General features: G+C 54.0%; 2 protein-coding genes and 1 long non-coding RNA gene across 4 annotated transcripts; 1 reads left to right on the forward strand and 2 right to left on the reverse strand.

The window, feature by feature from the left end:
• Positions 1-1,302: 1,302 nt before the first annotated feature.
• Positions 1,303-2,608, reverse strand: LOC146428078 (uncharacterized). 2 transcript variants are annotated; one of them, XR_014856223.1, is made up of 2 exons: positions 2,135-2,608; positions 1,303-2,042 (listed from the first exon to the last, which is right to left on the reverse strand). It is a non-coding gene; the product is annotated as an uncharacterized LOC146428078 (long non-coding RNA). The 2 variants fall into 2 exon arrangements; XR_014856222.1 differs by having other exon boundaries at positions 1,303-2,102.
• Positions 2,609-3,018: 410 nt separating this feature from the next.
• TMEM127 (transmembrane protein 127) lies at positions 3,019-8,985 on the reverse strand. Its single transcript, XM_085080675.1, has 3 exons — positions 8,683-8,985; positions 5,873-6,037; positions 3,019-3,596 (listed from the first exon to the last, which is right to left on the reverse strand). Exons 1-3 carry the CDS (start codon positions 8,912-8,914, stop codon positions 3,289-3,291), a joined length of 705 nt encoding a protein of 234 aa, XP_084936801.1. The 5' UTR covers positions 8,915-8,985; the 3' UTR covers positions 3,019-3,288.
• A 669-nt stretch (positions 8,986-9,654) lies between these two features.
• CIAO1 (cytosolic iron-sulfur assembly component 1) lies at positions 9,655-14,124 on the forward strand. Its single transcript, XM_085080673.1, has 7 exons — positions 9,655-9,793; positions 10,333-10,481; positions 10,971-11,082; positions 11,208-11,296; positions 12,256-12,457; positions 13,109-13,196; positions 13,457-14,124. The coding sequence occupies exons 1-7, from the start codon at positions 9,655-9,657 to the stop codon at positions 13,695-13,697; spliced, it is 1,020 nt and encodes a 339-aa protein (XP_084936799.1). The 3' UTR covers positions 13,698-14,124.
• Positions 14,125-14,752: the final 628 nt, after the last annotated feature.

Below are 14,752 nucleotides of genomic sequence, written 5' to 3' on the forward strand. Positions count from 1 at the left end.
CCGGTTTTTGCTGGGTGGGGATTGGGATGATCCCAAATGAAGCCCCAGTGGGGTTTTCCCGGAATTCCCAGAGCCTGGAATAAAGTGCAGAATGTCCGTGGGGGAAATGGGAATAATGGGAATAATAATAATGGGAATCACGGGAATTCCTGGGTTTATAAATAGGGGAGAAATATTCCCACGGGAATGGGGTGGGACTGGAGATCCCAAAGGGATTGATCCCAACTGGGGATCCCAAAGTTCTCATTCCATGGGGAACTGGGGATCCCAAAGGGATTTGTCTGTGGGGAATGGGGGATCCCAAAATTCCTAATCCATTGGGAATTGGGGATCCTACAGTTCTCAGTCCATGGGGAATTGGCGATCCCAAAGCTCTCAGTCCATAGGGAATCATGGATCCCAAAGGGATTGATTCCAGTTGGGGATCCCAAAGTTCTCATTCCTTGGAGAATTTGGGATCCCAAAGTTCTCATTCCTTGGAGAATTTGGGATCCCAAAGTTCTTGTTCATGGGGAATTGGGGATCCCAAAGTTCTGATTCCAGGGAAAAGTTCTCGATCCATATGGAATTGGGGATCCCAAAGGGATCAGTCTGTGTGGAGTTGGGGATCCCGAGGTTCTTGTTCCTTGGGGAATGGGGGATCCCAAAGTTCTTAATCTGTAGGGAATTGGGGATCCCAAAGGGATTGATCCATGGGGAACTGGGGATCCTACAGACCTCGTTCCATCAGGAATTGGGGATCCCGAGGCTCTTGTTCATAGGGAATTGGGGATCCTAAAGTTCTTAATCCATAGGGAATTGGAGATCCCAAAGCTCTTGTTGACTGGAAATTATGGATCCTACAAAACTCATTCCATAGGGAGTGGTGGATCCCACAGTTCTCATTCCATGGGGAATTGTGAATCCCAAACTCTCATTTTTATAGGGAATTGTGGATCCCAAACCCTCATTTTTATAGGGAATTGTGGATCCCAAACCCTCATCCAAAGCAGAATCACAGATCCCATGAGTCCCACAGCTCTCATTCCCAGAAATCCCCCATGGAGCACAGTGGGACAATTCCCACCACTGGTGTCCAAATCCCACTGGAGTCATGGAATGGGGAATGATCCCAGAATCCTTCCTGGATCCACCCCAAATCCTTCCAGATCCACCTGGGGAGAATTCCTGGGATCCACTGGGAGAAGTCAGAATGGGAAATTGTTCCTGGGATCCACCAGGAGAAATCCTTCCCTGGGAGAATTCCCGGAATCCACCCCAAATCCTTTCCAGGGAGAATTCCTGCTGGGAGAAATCCTTCCCTGGGAGAAATCAGTCTGGGAATTATTCCTGGGATCAACCAGGACAAATCCTTCCCTGGGAGAATTCCTGGAATCCACGCTGGGGAAATCAGTTCAGGGAATTGTTCCTGAGATCCACCGGGAGAAATCCTTCCCTGGGAGAAATCAGTATGGGAATTGTTCCCAAGATCCACCGGGAGAAATCCTTCCCCAGGAGAATTTCTAGGATCCACTCTGAGAAATCAGTTCGGGGAATTGTTCCTGGGATCCACTGAGAGAAACCCTTCATGGGCAGAATTCCCAGGATCCACCCCAAATCCTTCATGGGCAGAATTCCCAGGATCAGTCCGGAGAAATCCGGAATTTGCTCCAAGTCCTTTCCTGGGGAACTCCTGGGAATTCCCGGAATCCCTGCTGAGGAAATCAGTTCAGGGAATTGTTCCCAAGATCCACTGGGAAAAATCCTTCCCTGGGAGAATTTCTGGGATCTGCTCCAACAAATTCTGCCCTGGTAGAGTTCCTGGAGAAGTTTTTCCCTGTGGGGTGGGGAGGCCTCGTTCCCTTTGGGATCAGGGCTGTAGGATCAGGACAGGAAGCCTCGTTCCTTTTGGGATCACGTTGGGAAGTCTCATTCCTTCCGGGCTTGGGGTGTGTGGGATCAGGGTGTGACGCCTCATTCCTTTTGGGATCAGGGTGTGAAGCCTCATTCCTTTTGGGATCAGGGTGTGAAGCCTCATTCCTTTTGGGGTCAGGGTGTGAAGCCTCATTCCTTTTGGGGTCAGGGCCAGAACCCACATTCCATTCAGGCTCAGGTGGTGAAACCTGTTATTCCTTCCGGGCTTGGGGCAGGAAGCCTCATTCCTTTGGGGTCAGGTCATGAAGCCTCATTTCCTGTGGGCTCAGGGCCATAATCCCCATTCCTTTTGGGATCAGAGCACCAAGCCTCGTTCCTTTTAGGCTCAGGGTGTGTAGGATCAGGGTGTGAAGTCTCATTGCCTGTGGAATCAGGGCTGGAATCCCAATCCCATTTGGGATCAGGGCCAGAATCCCCATCCCATTTAGGATCAGGCCGACAATCCCCACCCCACTGGATCTCAGAGCTGTAGGCTCACGGTGTGAAGTCTCATTCCATTTGGGATCAGGGCTGTAGGATGAAGGTGTGAAGTCTCATTGGCTGTGGGATCAGGGCTGGAATCCACATTCCTTTTGGGATCAGGACCAGAATCCCCATTCCTTTTGGGATCAGAGCATGAAGCCTCCATTCTTTTAGGATCAGAGCTGTAGGATCATGGTGTGAAGTCTCGTTCCTTGTAGGATCAGAGCTAGAATCCCCATTCCTTTTAGGATCAGGCCCACAGTTCCCACCCCATTTAAGCTCAGGATGTATAGGATCAGGGTGTGAAGTCTCAATCCTTGTGGGATCAGAGCTAGAATCCACATTCCTTTTAAGATCAGGTCCACAACCCCCACCCCATTTAATCTCAGGATGTGTGGGATCAGGGCATGAAGTCTCAATCCTTGTGGGATCAGGTCCACAATCCCCATTCCTTTAATGATCAGCGCTGTAGGATCACGGTGTAAAGTCTCAATCCTTTTGGGATCAGGCCCAGAACCCCCATTCCTTTTACACTCAGGATGTGTAGGACCAGGGCATGAAGTCTCAATCCTTTTAGAATCAGGCCAGAACCCCATTTCTTTATCCTCAGCACTGTAGGATCATGGTGTGAAGTCTCAATCCTTTTGGGATCAGGCCCAGAACCCCCATTCCTTTTATGCTCAGGATGTATAGGATCAGGGCATGAAGTCTCAATCCTTGTGGGATCAGGCCCAGAACCCCATTCCTTTACCCTCAGCACTGTAGGATCATGGTGTGAAGTCTCAATCCTTTTGGGATCAGGTCCACAATCCCCATCCCTTTATCCTCAGCACTACAGGATCACGGTGTGAAGTCTCAATCCTGTCAGGACCAGCCCATAGCCCCGTTTCCCCCATCCCCACCCCGCTCAGATCACGGTGTGTAGGCAGGCGGCGGCTGGAACTGGTTGATCACCTCGTACTCGGCGCTGTAGGGCTCAGCCTCGTCCATCTCCTGCAGCAGCTCCAGCGCCTGCTCCTCCTCCTCGCTGGGGTAGTGCCGCAGCAGGTTGGCCGCCGTGGCCAGGATGGAGGCGCCGCCCGCCCCGGCCACCAGGTAGAAACTGACGGCGAAGGTGACAAACACCTGCGAGCCGTGGTACTTCTTGTGCTGCTGCTGCTGCGCCAGGAGCAGCTCCGAGCACCAGTAGCAGAAGCCGATCACCGTGGCGCACTGCAGAACTGGGGAAAATGGGGGAAAATGAGAGAAAATGGTGAAAATGGTGAAAAAATGTGGAGAAAGTGAGAGAAAACAGGGAGAAACTGGGTGGGTTTGGGGTCTGGGGTGAGCAGGAGCAGCTCCGAGCACCAGTAGCAGAAGCCGATCACTGTGGCGCACTGCAGAACTGGGGAAATACAGGGAAAAAATGAGAAAACACAGTGAAAATGGCGAAAAAACGGGGAGAAAATGAGAGAAAAAGGGTGTGTATGGGGTCTGGGGTCACCAGGAGCAGCTCCGAGCACCAGCAGCAGAAGCTGATCACCATGGCGCACTGCAGAACTGGGGGAATATGGGAAAAAAGGTGAAAAACGGTAAGAAAATGAGAAAAAAATGGGAATAAATGGGAAAAAACAGAGAGAAACAAGCAGAAAATGACAAAAAACTGGGTGGGTTTGGGGTCTGGAGTCACCAGGAGCAGCTGTGAGCACCAGTAGCAGAACCTGATCACCGTGGTGCATTGGAGAACTGGGGAATATGGGGAAAAATGAGAAAAAACGAGAGAAAGTGAGAAAAAACGGGGAGAAAATGAGAGAAAAATGGGGAGAAAATGGGGAAAATGGGGAGAAAATGAGAGAAAACTGGGTGGGTTTGGGGTCTGGGGTGACCAGTTGCAGCTCCGAGCACCAGTAGCAGAACCTGATCATATAGCACATTGGAAAACTGGGGAAATACAGGGAAAATGGGGAGAAAATGGTGAAAAATGGGGAGAAAATTGGGAGAAAATGAGAGAAAATGGGGAAAAAAACGAAAGAAAAACGGGGAGGAAATAAGAAAAAAAATGGGGAAAATGGGGAAAAATGGGGAAAACTGGGTGTGTTTGGGGTCTGGGGTGACCAGGAGCAGCTCTGAGCACCAGCAGCAGAAGCTGATCACTGTGGCACATTGCAGAACTGGGGAACACATGAGAATGAGAGGATCTTTTGGGGTATTTTCTGCAGGATATATTTTTTTGGACTTTGGAAGGGATTTTGGAGGGTTTTTTTGGGATTTCTTCAGGATTTTGGGGATTTTTGGGCAGATTTTAGTGGGATTTTTGCAGAATTTCTTTGGGATTTTGGGGAACTTTGGTCAGATTTTTTGTGGAATTTCTTGTTGGATTTTTAGCAGCAGTTTTGCGGGATTTCTTTGGGATTTTGGGGATTTTTGGGTAGATTTTTGTGGAATTTCTTGTGAGATTTTTTTGCGGGATTTTTGCTGAATTTCTTGGGGATTTTAGGGATTTTTGGGCAGATGTTTCATGGGATTTTTGTGGGATTTCTTTGGGAATTTCTGGATTTTTGGGCAGATTTTTTGTGGGATTTTATGCAGGATTTTTTCGACTTTGGGGCAGATTTTTTGCAGGATTTCTTGCGGGATTTCTTTGGGATTTTGGGGATTTTTGGGCAGATTTTTTGCAGGATTTTTTGGGGGTATTTTTTGTGGGATTTCTTGTGGGATTTGGGGTATTTTTAGGGTATTTCCTGCAGGATTTTTTGCAGGATTTTTTCCGATTTTGGGGGGTATTTTCTGCGGGATTTCTTGCGGGATTTTGGGGATTTTTTAGGGTACTTTTTGGGGTATTTCCTGCGGGATTTCCAGCAGGATTTGGGGTATTTTCTGCGGGATTTGGGGGATTTTTTTGGGTATTCTTGGGGTATTTTCTGTGGGATTTCTTGCGGGATTTTGGGGATTTTTAGGGCATTTTTTGGGGTATTTTCTGTGGGATTTTCTTTGGGATTTTCTTTGGGATTTCTCACGGGATTTGGGGTATTTCTGGGTGGTTACCCACCGGTGAGGATGTGTGCAAAGGTGGAACTTTGGGCAGAATTTTTGTGGGATTTCTTGTTGGATTTTTTCGACTTTGGGACAGATTTTTTGCAGGACTTCTTGCGGGATTTCTTTGGGATTTTTGGGCAGATTTTTTGAGGGATCTTTTGGGGTATTTTCTGTGGGATTTTTTGCAGGATTTTGGGGATTTTGGGGGTATTTTTGGTAGGATTTTTTGCGGTATTTGGGGGATTTTTGGGGTATTTTCTGCGGGATTTTTGCAGAATTTCTTTTTGGGGATTTTGGGGCAGATTTTCGGTGGGATTTCTCTGGGATTTTAGGGCAGATTCTTTGCAGGATTTTAGGGATTTTTGGGCAGATATTTTATGGGATTTTTGTGGGATTTCTTCGGGATTTTCAGGCAGATTTTTTGCAGAATGTTTTTGCATGATTTCCTTGGAGTTTTAGCTATTTTCCAGCAGGCACTCACCGGTGAGGATGTGGGCGAAGGCGTATCTCCTGGTGATTTTCAGGGCAGGGTGTTTGGGGCCGAAGACGTCGAGCAGGAACGCCGCCAGGCTGCACAGGATGCCCAGGAAGCAGAACGCCGCGATCACCCTGAGCAGCAGCACCGTCTGCGGGTTCATGCAGTAGTCTGGGAGTGGGGAAATGGGAGATTGGCCAATAAAAACCTGATTTTCTGAGCAAAAATCTGCTTTTTTCTGCAGAAAAATAATAAAAAAATTGGCTTTTCCGCACCAAAAATTGGATTTTCTGCCCCTAAAATCAACTTTGCTGCCCCAAAATCTGATTTTCAAATAAAAAATTCACTTTTCCCCCAGAAAATAAAAAAAAAATCAACTTTACTGCCCCAAAAATTGGATTTTCCAACCAAAAACCCACTTTTCCCCCAGAAAATAAAAAAAAAATCTGCTTTTCTGCCCCAAAAATTGGATTTTCCAATCAAAAATCTACTTTTCCCCAGGAAATCTGCAAGAAATCAACTTTTCTGCCCCAAAAATCTCATTTTCCAATCAAAAAATCCACTTTTTCCACAGAAAATGAAAAAAAAATCAGGTTTTCCACCCCCAAAAGTCAACTTTTCTGCCCCAAAAATTGGATTTTCCAATCAAAAATCCACTTTTTCCCCAGGAAATCCTAAAAACATTGGCTTGTCTGCCCTAAAAATCTGATTTTCCACCCAAAAAAAGCAGCTTTTCTACCCCAAAAATTGGATTTTCCAATTAAAAAATGCACTTTTCCCCCAGAAAATAAAAAAAATAATTTGCTTTTGTACCCCCAAAATTGGATTTTCCAATTAAAAATCCCCAGTTTTCCCCAGAGAAAATCCCCAAAATCAGCTTTTCCACCCCAAAACTCTTGATTTTCCAATCAAAAATCCACTTTTCTCCCAGAAAATTTAAAAAAAAAAAAATCTGCTTTTCTGTCCCAAAAATCTGATTTTCCAACTAAAAAATTCAATTTTCCCCAGAGAAAACACCAAATAAAAATCAGCTTTTCCACCCCCAAAATCAGCTTTTCTGCCCTAAAAATCTGTTTTTCCAATCAAAAACCCACTTTTCCTGGAGAAAATCCCCCAAAAATATACTTTTCTGCACCCACAAATCTGCTTTTCTGCCCCAAAAATAAGCTTTTCCGTCACAAAAATCTGATTTCATAATAAAAAAATCCACTTCTCCACCCCAAACATCAACTTTTCCCATCAAGAATGCACTTTTCCTTCAAAAAATCCCTAAAATGATCTGCTTTTCTGACCCAAAATTGGATTTTCCAAAAAAACCCAAACCATGGGATTTAATGGGGGATGGAAAGGGATGGGATGGGATAATGGGATATGGAGTATGGGGTATGGGATATGGGATATGGGGTATGGGATATGGGATATGGGATGGATGGGATGGGATTTATGGGATATGGGATATGGGGTATGGGATAATGTGGGATATGGGATATGGGATAATATGGGATATGGGGTATAGGATAATATGGGATATGGGATATGGGGTGGGATATGGGATGGGACGGGATGGAGGATTTGGAGGGAGATGGAGAAGGATGGAAGGGGACAGGAGGAATGGAGGGAGATGGCAAGGGACAGAAAGGATGGAAGAGAGCAAAGAGGAACAGGAGAGGAGAGAAGGACATGTCAGGGACTGTAAGGGGACAGAAGGGGACAGAGGAGCTGTAGGGCTGTCAGGGTGTGAGGGCAGGGCAGGGTGCAGGAGGGCATCCATCCCATATCCCATATCCCATCCCATCCCATATCCCATATCCCATATCCCATATCCCATCCCATCCCATATCCCATATCCCATATCCCATATCCCATCCCATCCCATATCCCATATCCCATATCCCATCCCATCCCATATCCCATATCCCATATCCCATCCCATCCCATATCCCATATCCCATATCCCATATCCCATCCCATCCCATATCCCATTATCCCCTCCTTGCTCACCCCAGAGCAACTTGGGCTGTGCAAACCCCAGCACATCGGCCACCCCATAACCTTCCATTCCATCCCATACCCCATAATCCCATCAATCCCATTATCCCATCCTATTCCCTGCACACCTCGTAGCAGCTCTGGCCACAAGAACCCCAGCATGTCTGCCACCCCATAACCTTCCACCCCATCCCACATCCCATATTCCATATCTCATACTCCATATCCCATATATTATCCCGCACTCACCCCGGAGCAGCTCCGGCCACATGAACCCCAGCACATCAGCCACCCCATATCCCATATCCCATACTCCATACCCCACCAATCCCATATCCCATACCCCATATATCCCATACCCCATAACCCATCATTCCCACATCCCATACCCCACATCCTATACCCCATATATCCCATACCCCACACTCACCCCGGAGCAGCTCCGGCCACATGAACCCCAGCACATCAGCCACCCCATATCCCATATCCCATATCCCATATCCCATACCCCATATATCCCATATATTATCCCATACATTATCCCACACTCACCCCTGAGCAGCTCTGGCCGCACAAAGCCCAGCACATCAGCCACCCCCAGCTCCTGCCGGCCGCAGGTCCCGCCGTGGATGTGCAGCCCATATATCTCATACCCCATATCCCATATCCCATATACCCCATATATCTCATACCCCATATCCCATATCCCATATACCCCATATACCCCATATACCCCATATCCCATATATCCCATACCCCATATCCCATCATTCCCACATCCCATACCCCACATCCTATACCTCATATATCCCATACCCCACACTCACCCCGGAGCAGCTCTGGCCGCACGAAGCCCAGCACATCAGCCACCCCCAGCTCCTGTCTGCCGCAGGTCCCGCCGTGGATGCGCAGCCAGGCGGGCTCGGCCAGCGCGGTGCAGAGCGCGGTGATGGACAGCGCCCCGGGCAGCGCCGAGGCCAGGCTGCGCTCCGCCTGCTTCGGCAGACCCGCCGCGCCGCGCCGCCGCCGCGACACCGAGCCCGCCGCGCCCGCGTACATCGCACCGGGAGAACGGGACAGCCGGGACAGCGGGGAGAACCGGGAGAACCGGGACAGCGGGGCACCGGCCCCGGGATAACCGGCAGCCGCACGGGGAACGGGACCTCGGGGACACGCGGCTCCGGGTCACCCGGGCGGCGGGAAGGGGAACGGGATAACCGGCAGGCGCTGCGGGTCAGCCGCACGGGGAACGGGAATCCGCAACGAGCTCAGCGGGGCACCGGCACCGCTCAGGGGTGTGCGACAGCCGTGCCGGGCTCACCGGGGCACCGGGACCCGCCCCGGGACACCGGGACCCCTGACACCCCCCCGGGACAACCGGGATCTGCCCCGGGATGAGTGATAGCGGCCTCGGGATAACCGGGACCGGCTCCGGGCTAACCGACAGCAGCCCCGGCTCACCGGTACCGGGACACCGCCAGCAGCTCCGCGACAACCGACAGCGGCTCAGGGTTCACCGGCAGCGGGCCCGAGCGCTGCGAACCCCGGCAGCGGCCCGGATCCCCCGGCAGCGGCGGCGGGCTAACCGGTACCGGTTCCGAGGCCCGGCAGCGCCCCGGGACAGGCGATCCCGGCCGGCTGCCCGGAGCACCGACAGGCTGCAGGCGCCCCGATCCCGGCCCGGGCCCGCAGCGCCCCGCCCCGCCGCGCTTCCGCTTCCGCTCTCGGTCCGGTGCATTCCGGTTCCGGTCGGTTCGGTTCCGGTTCCGGTCGGTCCCGGTTCCGGTCCCGGTGCCGCCATGCCCGAGGCGCTGTCGCTGCTGTGCCGGCTGGCCGCGCACCCCGAGTCGCGCTGCTGGGCGCTGGCCTGGAGCCCCAGCGGGACCCTGCTGGCCTCCTGCGGCGGGGATCGCACCGTGCGGGTGTGGGGCCGGGAGGGTGAGCGGGAACCGAACGGGAACGGGAATGGGAACGGGAGAGCACCGTGCGGGTGTGGGGCCGGGAGGGTGAGCGGGAACGGGAACGGGAATGGGAATGGGAGCGGGACTGCACCGTGCGGGTCTGGGGTCGGGATTGTGAGGGGATAACGGGAGAGGGGAACGGAGCCGCACCGGGCGGTTGTAGGGCCGGGAGGGTGAGCGGAGAACGGGAGCGGGCAGGTGAGGGATAACGGGAGAGGGGAACGGAGCCGCACCCGGTTGTAGGGTCGGGAGAGTGAGGGGAAAGTGGGAGCGGGCAGGTGAGGGATAACGGGAGCGAGGGAATAACGGGAGCGCACCGGGCTGGTGTGGCAGGGCGCGGTTCGGGGCGGGGTCACACACCTGTATGGGCGTGTCCGGTCTGGGCCATGGTCACCCCCGGTGTGTCGGTGTCCCCGTGTCCCCATGCTGACCATGGTCACCCCCCGGTGTGTCTGTCCTCCCACGCTGACCATGCTCCCCCCCATGTCCCCGTGTCCCCGTGCTGTCTGTCCCCAGGGCCGGGCTGGGCGTGCCGGGCGCTGCTGTCGGACGGGCACAGCCGCACTGTCCGCAGGGTGGCCTGGTCACCGTGCGGCTCCTACCTGGCCTCGGCCAGCTTCGACGGCACCACCTGCGTCTGGAGGCGACACAACGATGGCTTCGAGGTGACCACCCGGGGACTCCTGGGGACCCCTGGGGACCATCCACTGACCCACAGTGAGCCCTGGTGACCCACAGTGGCCACCCAGTGCCCACCCAGTGACCCCTGGTTACTCCCAGTGATCCCCAACGCCCCCAGTAACCCCCCAGTGACCCCTGGTGACCACCCAGTGACTTCCTAGTGCCCACCCAGTGACCCCAGTGACCACTGGCACCCACTCAGTGATCTCCCCCAGTGACCCTTGGTGTCCACTTTGAGGCCCCCAGTGCCCACTCAGTGCCCACCTGGTGACCCCTGGTGACACCCAGTGACCCCTGGTGACCACTGGTGACTCCCAGTGATCCTCAATGCCCCCAGTGACCTCCCAGTGACCTCTGGTGACCAGCCAGTGCCCTCCCAGTTACCCTCACAATGCCCACCAATGACCCCCAGTGCCCACCCAGTGACCCCTGGTGACCCCCAGTGACCCTGGTGACCGTGCCTGTCCCCGCAGTGTGTGGCCACCTTGGAGGGGCACGAGAACGAGGTGAAGGCGGTGGCCTGGGCACCCTCGGGGTCACTGCTGGCCACCTGCAGCCGCGACAAGAGTGTCTGGGTGTGGGAAGGTGAGCAGGGGACTGGGGGGGCTGGGGGGGTGAGGAGGGGACAGCAGGTGACCCCTGTCCCCTCACTGTTCCTGCTGTCCCTCACTGTCCCTCACTGTCCCCTGCTGTCCCTGCTGTCCCCGCAGTGGACGAGGAGGAGGAGTACGAGTGTGTCAGTGTGCTCAACGCTCACACGCAGGACGTCAAACACGTGGTGTGGCACCCCAGCCAGGAGGTGAGGGGACACAGACCTGGGGACCCTGCGGGGACAGGAGACACCCTGAGAGCCCCCAGACCCTGCCGGGGGACAGAGGACACCCTGAGACCCCCTAGTCCCCCAGACCCTGCCGGGTCCCCTGGCAGCTCCCCCAGAGCAGTGCCCACCCCCTGTCCCCAGCTCAGCCTTCCTGTCCCTCCCAGTTCATCCCCCATGTCACCGCCATGTCCCCACTGTTGTCCCCAGCTCAGTCGCTGTCACCCTCTGTGTCCCCACTGTCCCCTGTCCCCAGCTCCCCCCTCACGTCCCCTCCAGTTCATCCCCGGGTTCACCCTCTGTCCCCACTGTCCCCACTGTCCCCAGCTGTCTCCTGTTCCCAGTTCACTTCCTGTGTCCCTGCTGTCCCCAGCTCATCCTCATGTCACCCCCCTGTGTCCCCACTGTGCCCAGCTGCTGGCTAGCGCCAGCCGTGATGACAGTGCAGCCCCTGACCACCATGTCCCCGCTGTCCCCTTGTCCCCACCATGTCCCCATGTCCCCAGCTGCTGCTCAGCACCAGCTACAACGACACACTGCAGCCCCTGTCCCTCACTGTCCCCATGCCATCCCAATGTCCCCGCTGTCCCCAGCTGCTGACCAGCGCTAGCTACAATGACACAGTATGGCCGCTGTCCCCCAGTGTCCCCACTGCCCCCGTGTCCCTAACGTCCCCAGTGTCCCCATTGTCTCCAGCTGCTGGCCAGTACTAGCCATGATGCACAGTGTGGTCATGTCCCCACCATGTCCCCTGCTGTCCCCAGCTGCTGGCCAGCGCCAGCTACGATGACACAGTGTGTTCCCATGTCCCTCACTATCCCCAGTGTCCCCTGCTGTCCCCATTGTCCCTAGCTGCTGGCCAGCGCCAGCTACGATGACACAGTGTGTCCCCATGTCCCCTGCTGTCCCCAATGTCCCTTGCTGTCCCCTGCTGTCCCCAGCTGCTGGCCAGCGCCAGCTACGATGACACAGTCCGTCTGTACCGCGAGGAGGAGGACGACTGGCTGTGCTGTGCCACCCTGGAGGGTCACACGTCCACCGTGTGGGCAGTGGCCTGGGAGAGCTCCGGCCAGCGGCTGGTGTCCTGCAGCGATGACAGAACCCTGCGCGTGTGGCAGCAGTTCCTGCCCGGCAACCAGGAGGGTCAGCAGGGAAATAACGGGAAATGGGGAAAAAACGGGGAAATTGGGAAAATGGGGAGAATGCGGAGAATAGGGAAAAAAGGGGAAAATGGGGAAAATAGAGAAAAATGGGGGAAAAAGGGGAAAATGGGGAAAAAGGGGAAAATGGGGAAAAATTGAGGGAAAATGGGGAAAATGAGGAAAAATGGGGGGAAAATGGGGAAAAAACGGAAAAATGGGGGAAAATGGGGAAAACATGGGGAAAAACAGAAAAATGGGGGAAAATGGGGAAAAACCAGAAAAATGGGGGAAAATGGGGAAAAACGGGGAAAAAAGTGGGAAATTGGGGGAAAAATGGGGGAAAAGAGGGAAAAAATGAAGAGGAAAAAAATGAAAAAATGGAGAAAGGAGGGAGAAGGAAAAGGGAGAGGAAAGAAAAAGGAGAGAGAGAAAAGTGAAGAGAAAAGGGTAAAGGGAGAGGAAAAGAAGAGGGGAAAAGGTGGAGAAGGAAAAAAGGGAAAGGGAAAAGTGAGGGAAAAAGAGAAATGAAGAAACGGAGAGGAGAAAGAATGAAAAATGGAGAGGGAGAAGAGCAAGGAGGAGAAAGGAGAGAGAGAAGGGAGGGGAAGAAGAGGGAAGGTTCTGATGTCACCAGTGTCCCTGCTGTCCCCAGGCGTGGCCTGCAGTGGCTCTGAGCCCACCTGGAAGTGTGTGTGCACCCTGTCGGGGTACCACGGGAGAACCATCTACGATGTGGCCTGGTCAGTGACACTGGGGACACCTGGGGGGAACTGAGGACACTGGCAGCAGCCCTAAGACACCTGGAGGCACCTTGGGGGACATCTGGAGACACCTGGGGACACCTGTGACCCTCCAGGGCCACTTCACAGGGTCCCTGTCCCCTCCCTGGGACCCTCACAGTGCTCCCTGACCCCTCTGTCCCTCCAGGTGCCACCTGACCACTTGATGACCCCCCAGGTGCCACCTGACCCCATCCCTGACCCCCCTGTCCCCTCCCCAGGTGTCACCTGACAGGCGCGGTGGCCACGGCGTGCGGTGACGACGCGGTGCGAGTGTTCCAGGAGGTGCCAGCAGCCCCGGGCACCCCTGTCACCTTCAGCCTGGTGGCACACGTGCCACGCGCCCACAGCCAGGACGTCAACGGCGTGGCCTGGAACCCGCGGGAGCCCGGGCTGCTGGCGTCCTGCGGGGACGATGGGGACATCGCCTTCTGGCAGTACCAGCCCCCCGAGGGGCAGTGAGGGACGTGGGGACATCGATGGGGACATTGGGGACATCATCTTCTGGAGCTACCAGCGCCCTGAGGGACTTAGGGACTCTGAGGGACACCAGGACCTGCCTGGCACCTCCAGGACACCCCCAGGACTACCCCAGTGTCCTCCAGGACCTCCCCATGGCTTCTCAGTGTTCTCCAGGACCATCCTTGTGACCTCCAGGACCTCCCAATGGCCTCCACGATTCTCCCCAGTGTCCGCCAGGACATCCCAGTGTTCTCCAGGACCCTCCATGTGACCTTCAGGAGCCCTCAGTGTCCCCCAGGAACACCCAGGACCTTCCCATGTCCTCCAGTGATCCCTCGCACCTGTTGTAACACAGGAGTGTTTTGCAGCAGCTTCAACAAAGCGGCTGCTCCAAACATGGTAAAAATAAAAAATGCCTTCACCCTGATGGAGCCTTAAGAAGCAGGAATTCTTTCCTGGGCCTGATGCATGAGGGAATCCTTCCTCTGGAATCTCCTGCGAGCTGAGCACAGCAAAGCTCCTGTTACTCTCCTGGATTTTCCACAGAGATTCAGTGATTGTCCCAGAAGAAACATTTGATTTTGCCTCGCTCCCTTCAATGTCCTTGTTGGAGGCTCTGCTTCTTGATGGAAGCCCTCCTTTCTCTTACACCAGGATGAAGACCCATTCCATGAATTCCGCAGCTTATCGGTGTTCCGCGCTGGAATCTCATGGAACCAAGACTCCATTGTGACACAGCAGGGCCTGATGGAAGCCAGGAGAACATTGGGATGCAATGGAATCCCATGGATTCCGTTGCATTAGTGTTAGCTAATCTTATTAGCACTGTCAAACAGCTTCTATAAAGATGAGCAATGAGCATGGGAGTCTGGGCTATCAAATCAGCTACAGCCACCCTGGGCAGGGAGAAGGAGCCGTGTTCGCGGTCCCTCTCTCCTCGGGGCATGATCACGAGGGTCTCCATCCTTCTCAAGCCGGGGAGAGCCTGGGAGCATCTCCACGCCTCTCACCTCGTGCCCAGGACACGCTGGCTGGATTCTCCATCCTTCTCAATC

Source organism: Lichenostomus cassidix, chromosome 22, assembly GCF_008360975.1.
Source record: "Lichenostomus cassidix isolate B80296 chromosome 22, HeHo_3.0, whole genome shotgun sequence".
NCBI classification, from domain to species: domain Eukaryota; kingdom Metazoa; phylum Chordata; class Aves; order Passeriformes; family Meliphagidae; genus Lichenostomus; species Lichenostomus cassidix.

Coding starts and splice junctions, on each gene's coding strand:
- TMEM127 (XM_085080675.1), bottom strand. CDS start 8,914: ATGTACGCGGGCGCGGCGGGCTCGGTGTCGCGGCGGCGGCGCGGCGCG. Junction 6,038..8,682: donor GCGGCCAGAGCTGCTCCGGG/GTGAGTGTGGGG, acceptor CCCCACTCCCAG/ACTACTGCATGAACCCGCAG. Junction 3,597..5,872: donor CTTCGCCCACATCCTCACCG/GTGAGTGCCTGC, acceptor CATTTTCCCCAG/TTCTGCAGTGCGCCACGGTG.
- CIAO1 (XM_085080673.1), top strand. CDS start 9,655: ATGCCCGAGGCGCTGTCGCTGCTGTGCCGGCTGGCCGCGCACCCCGAG. Junction 10,482..10,970: donor GACACAACGATGGCTTCGAG/GTGACCACCCGG, acceptor CTGTCCCCGCAG/TGTGTGGCCACCTTGGAGGG. Junction 11,083..11,207: donor GAGTGTCTGGGTGTGGGAAG/GTGAGCAGGGGA, acceptor CTGTCCCCGCAG/TGGACGAGGAGGAGGAGTAC.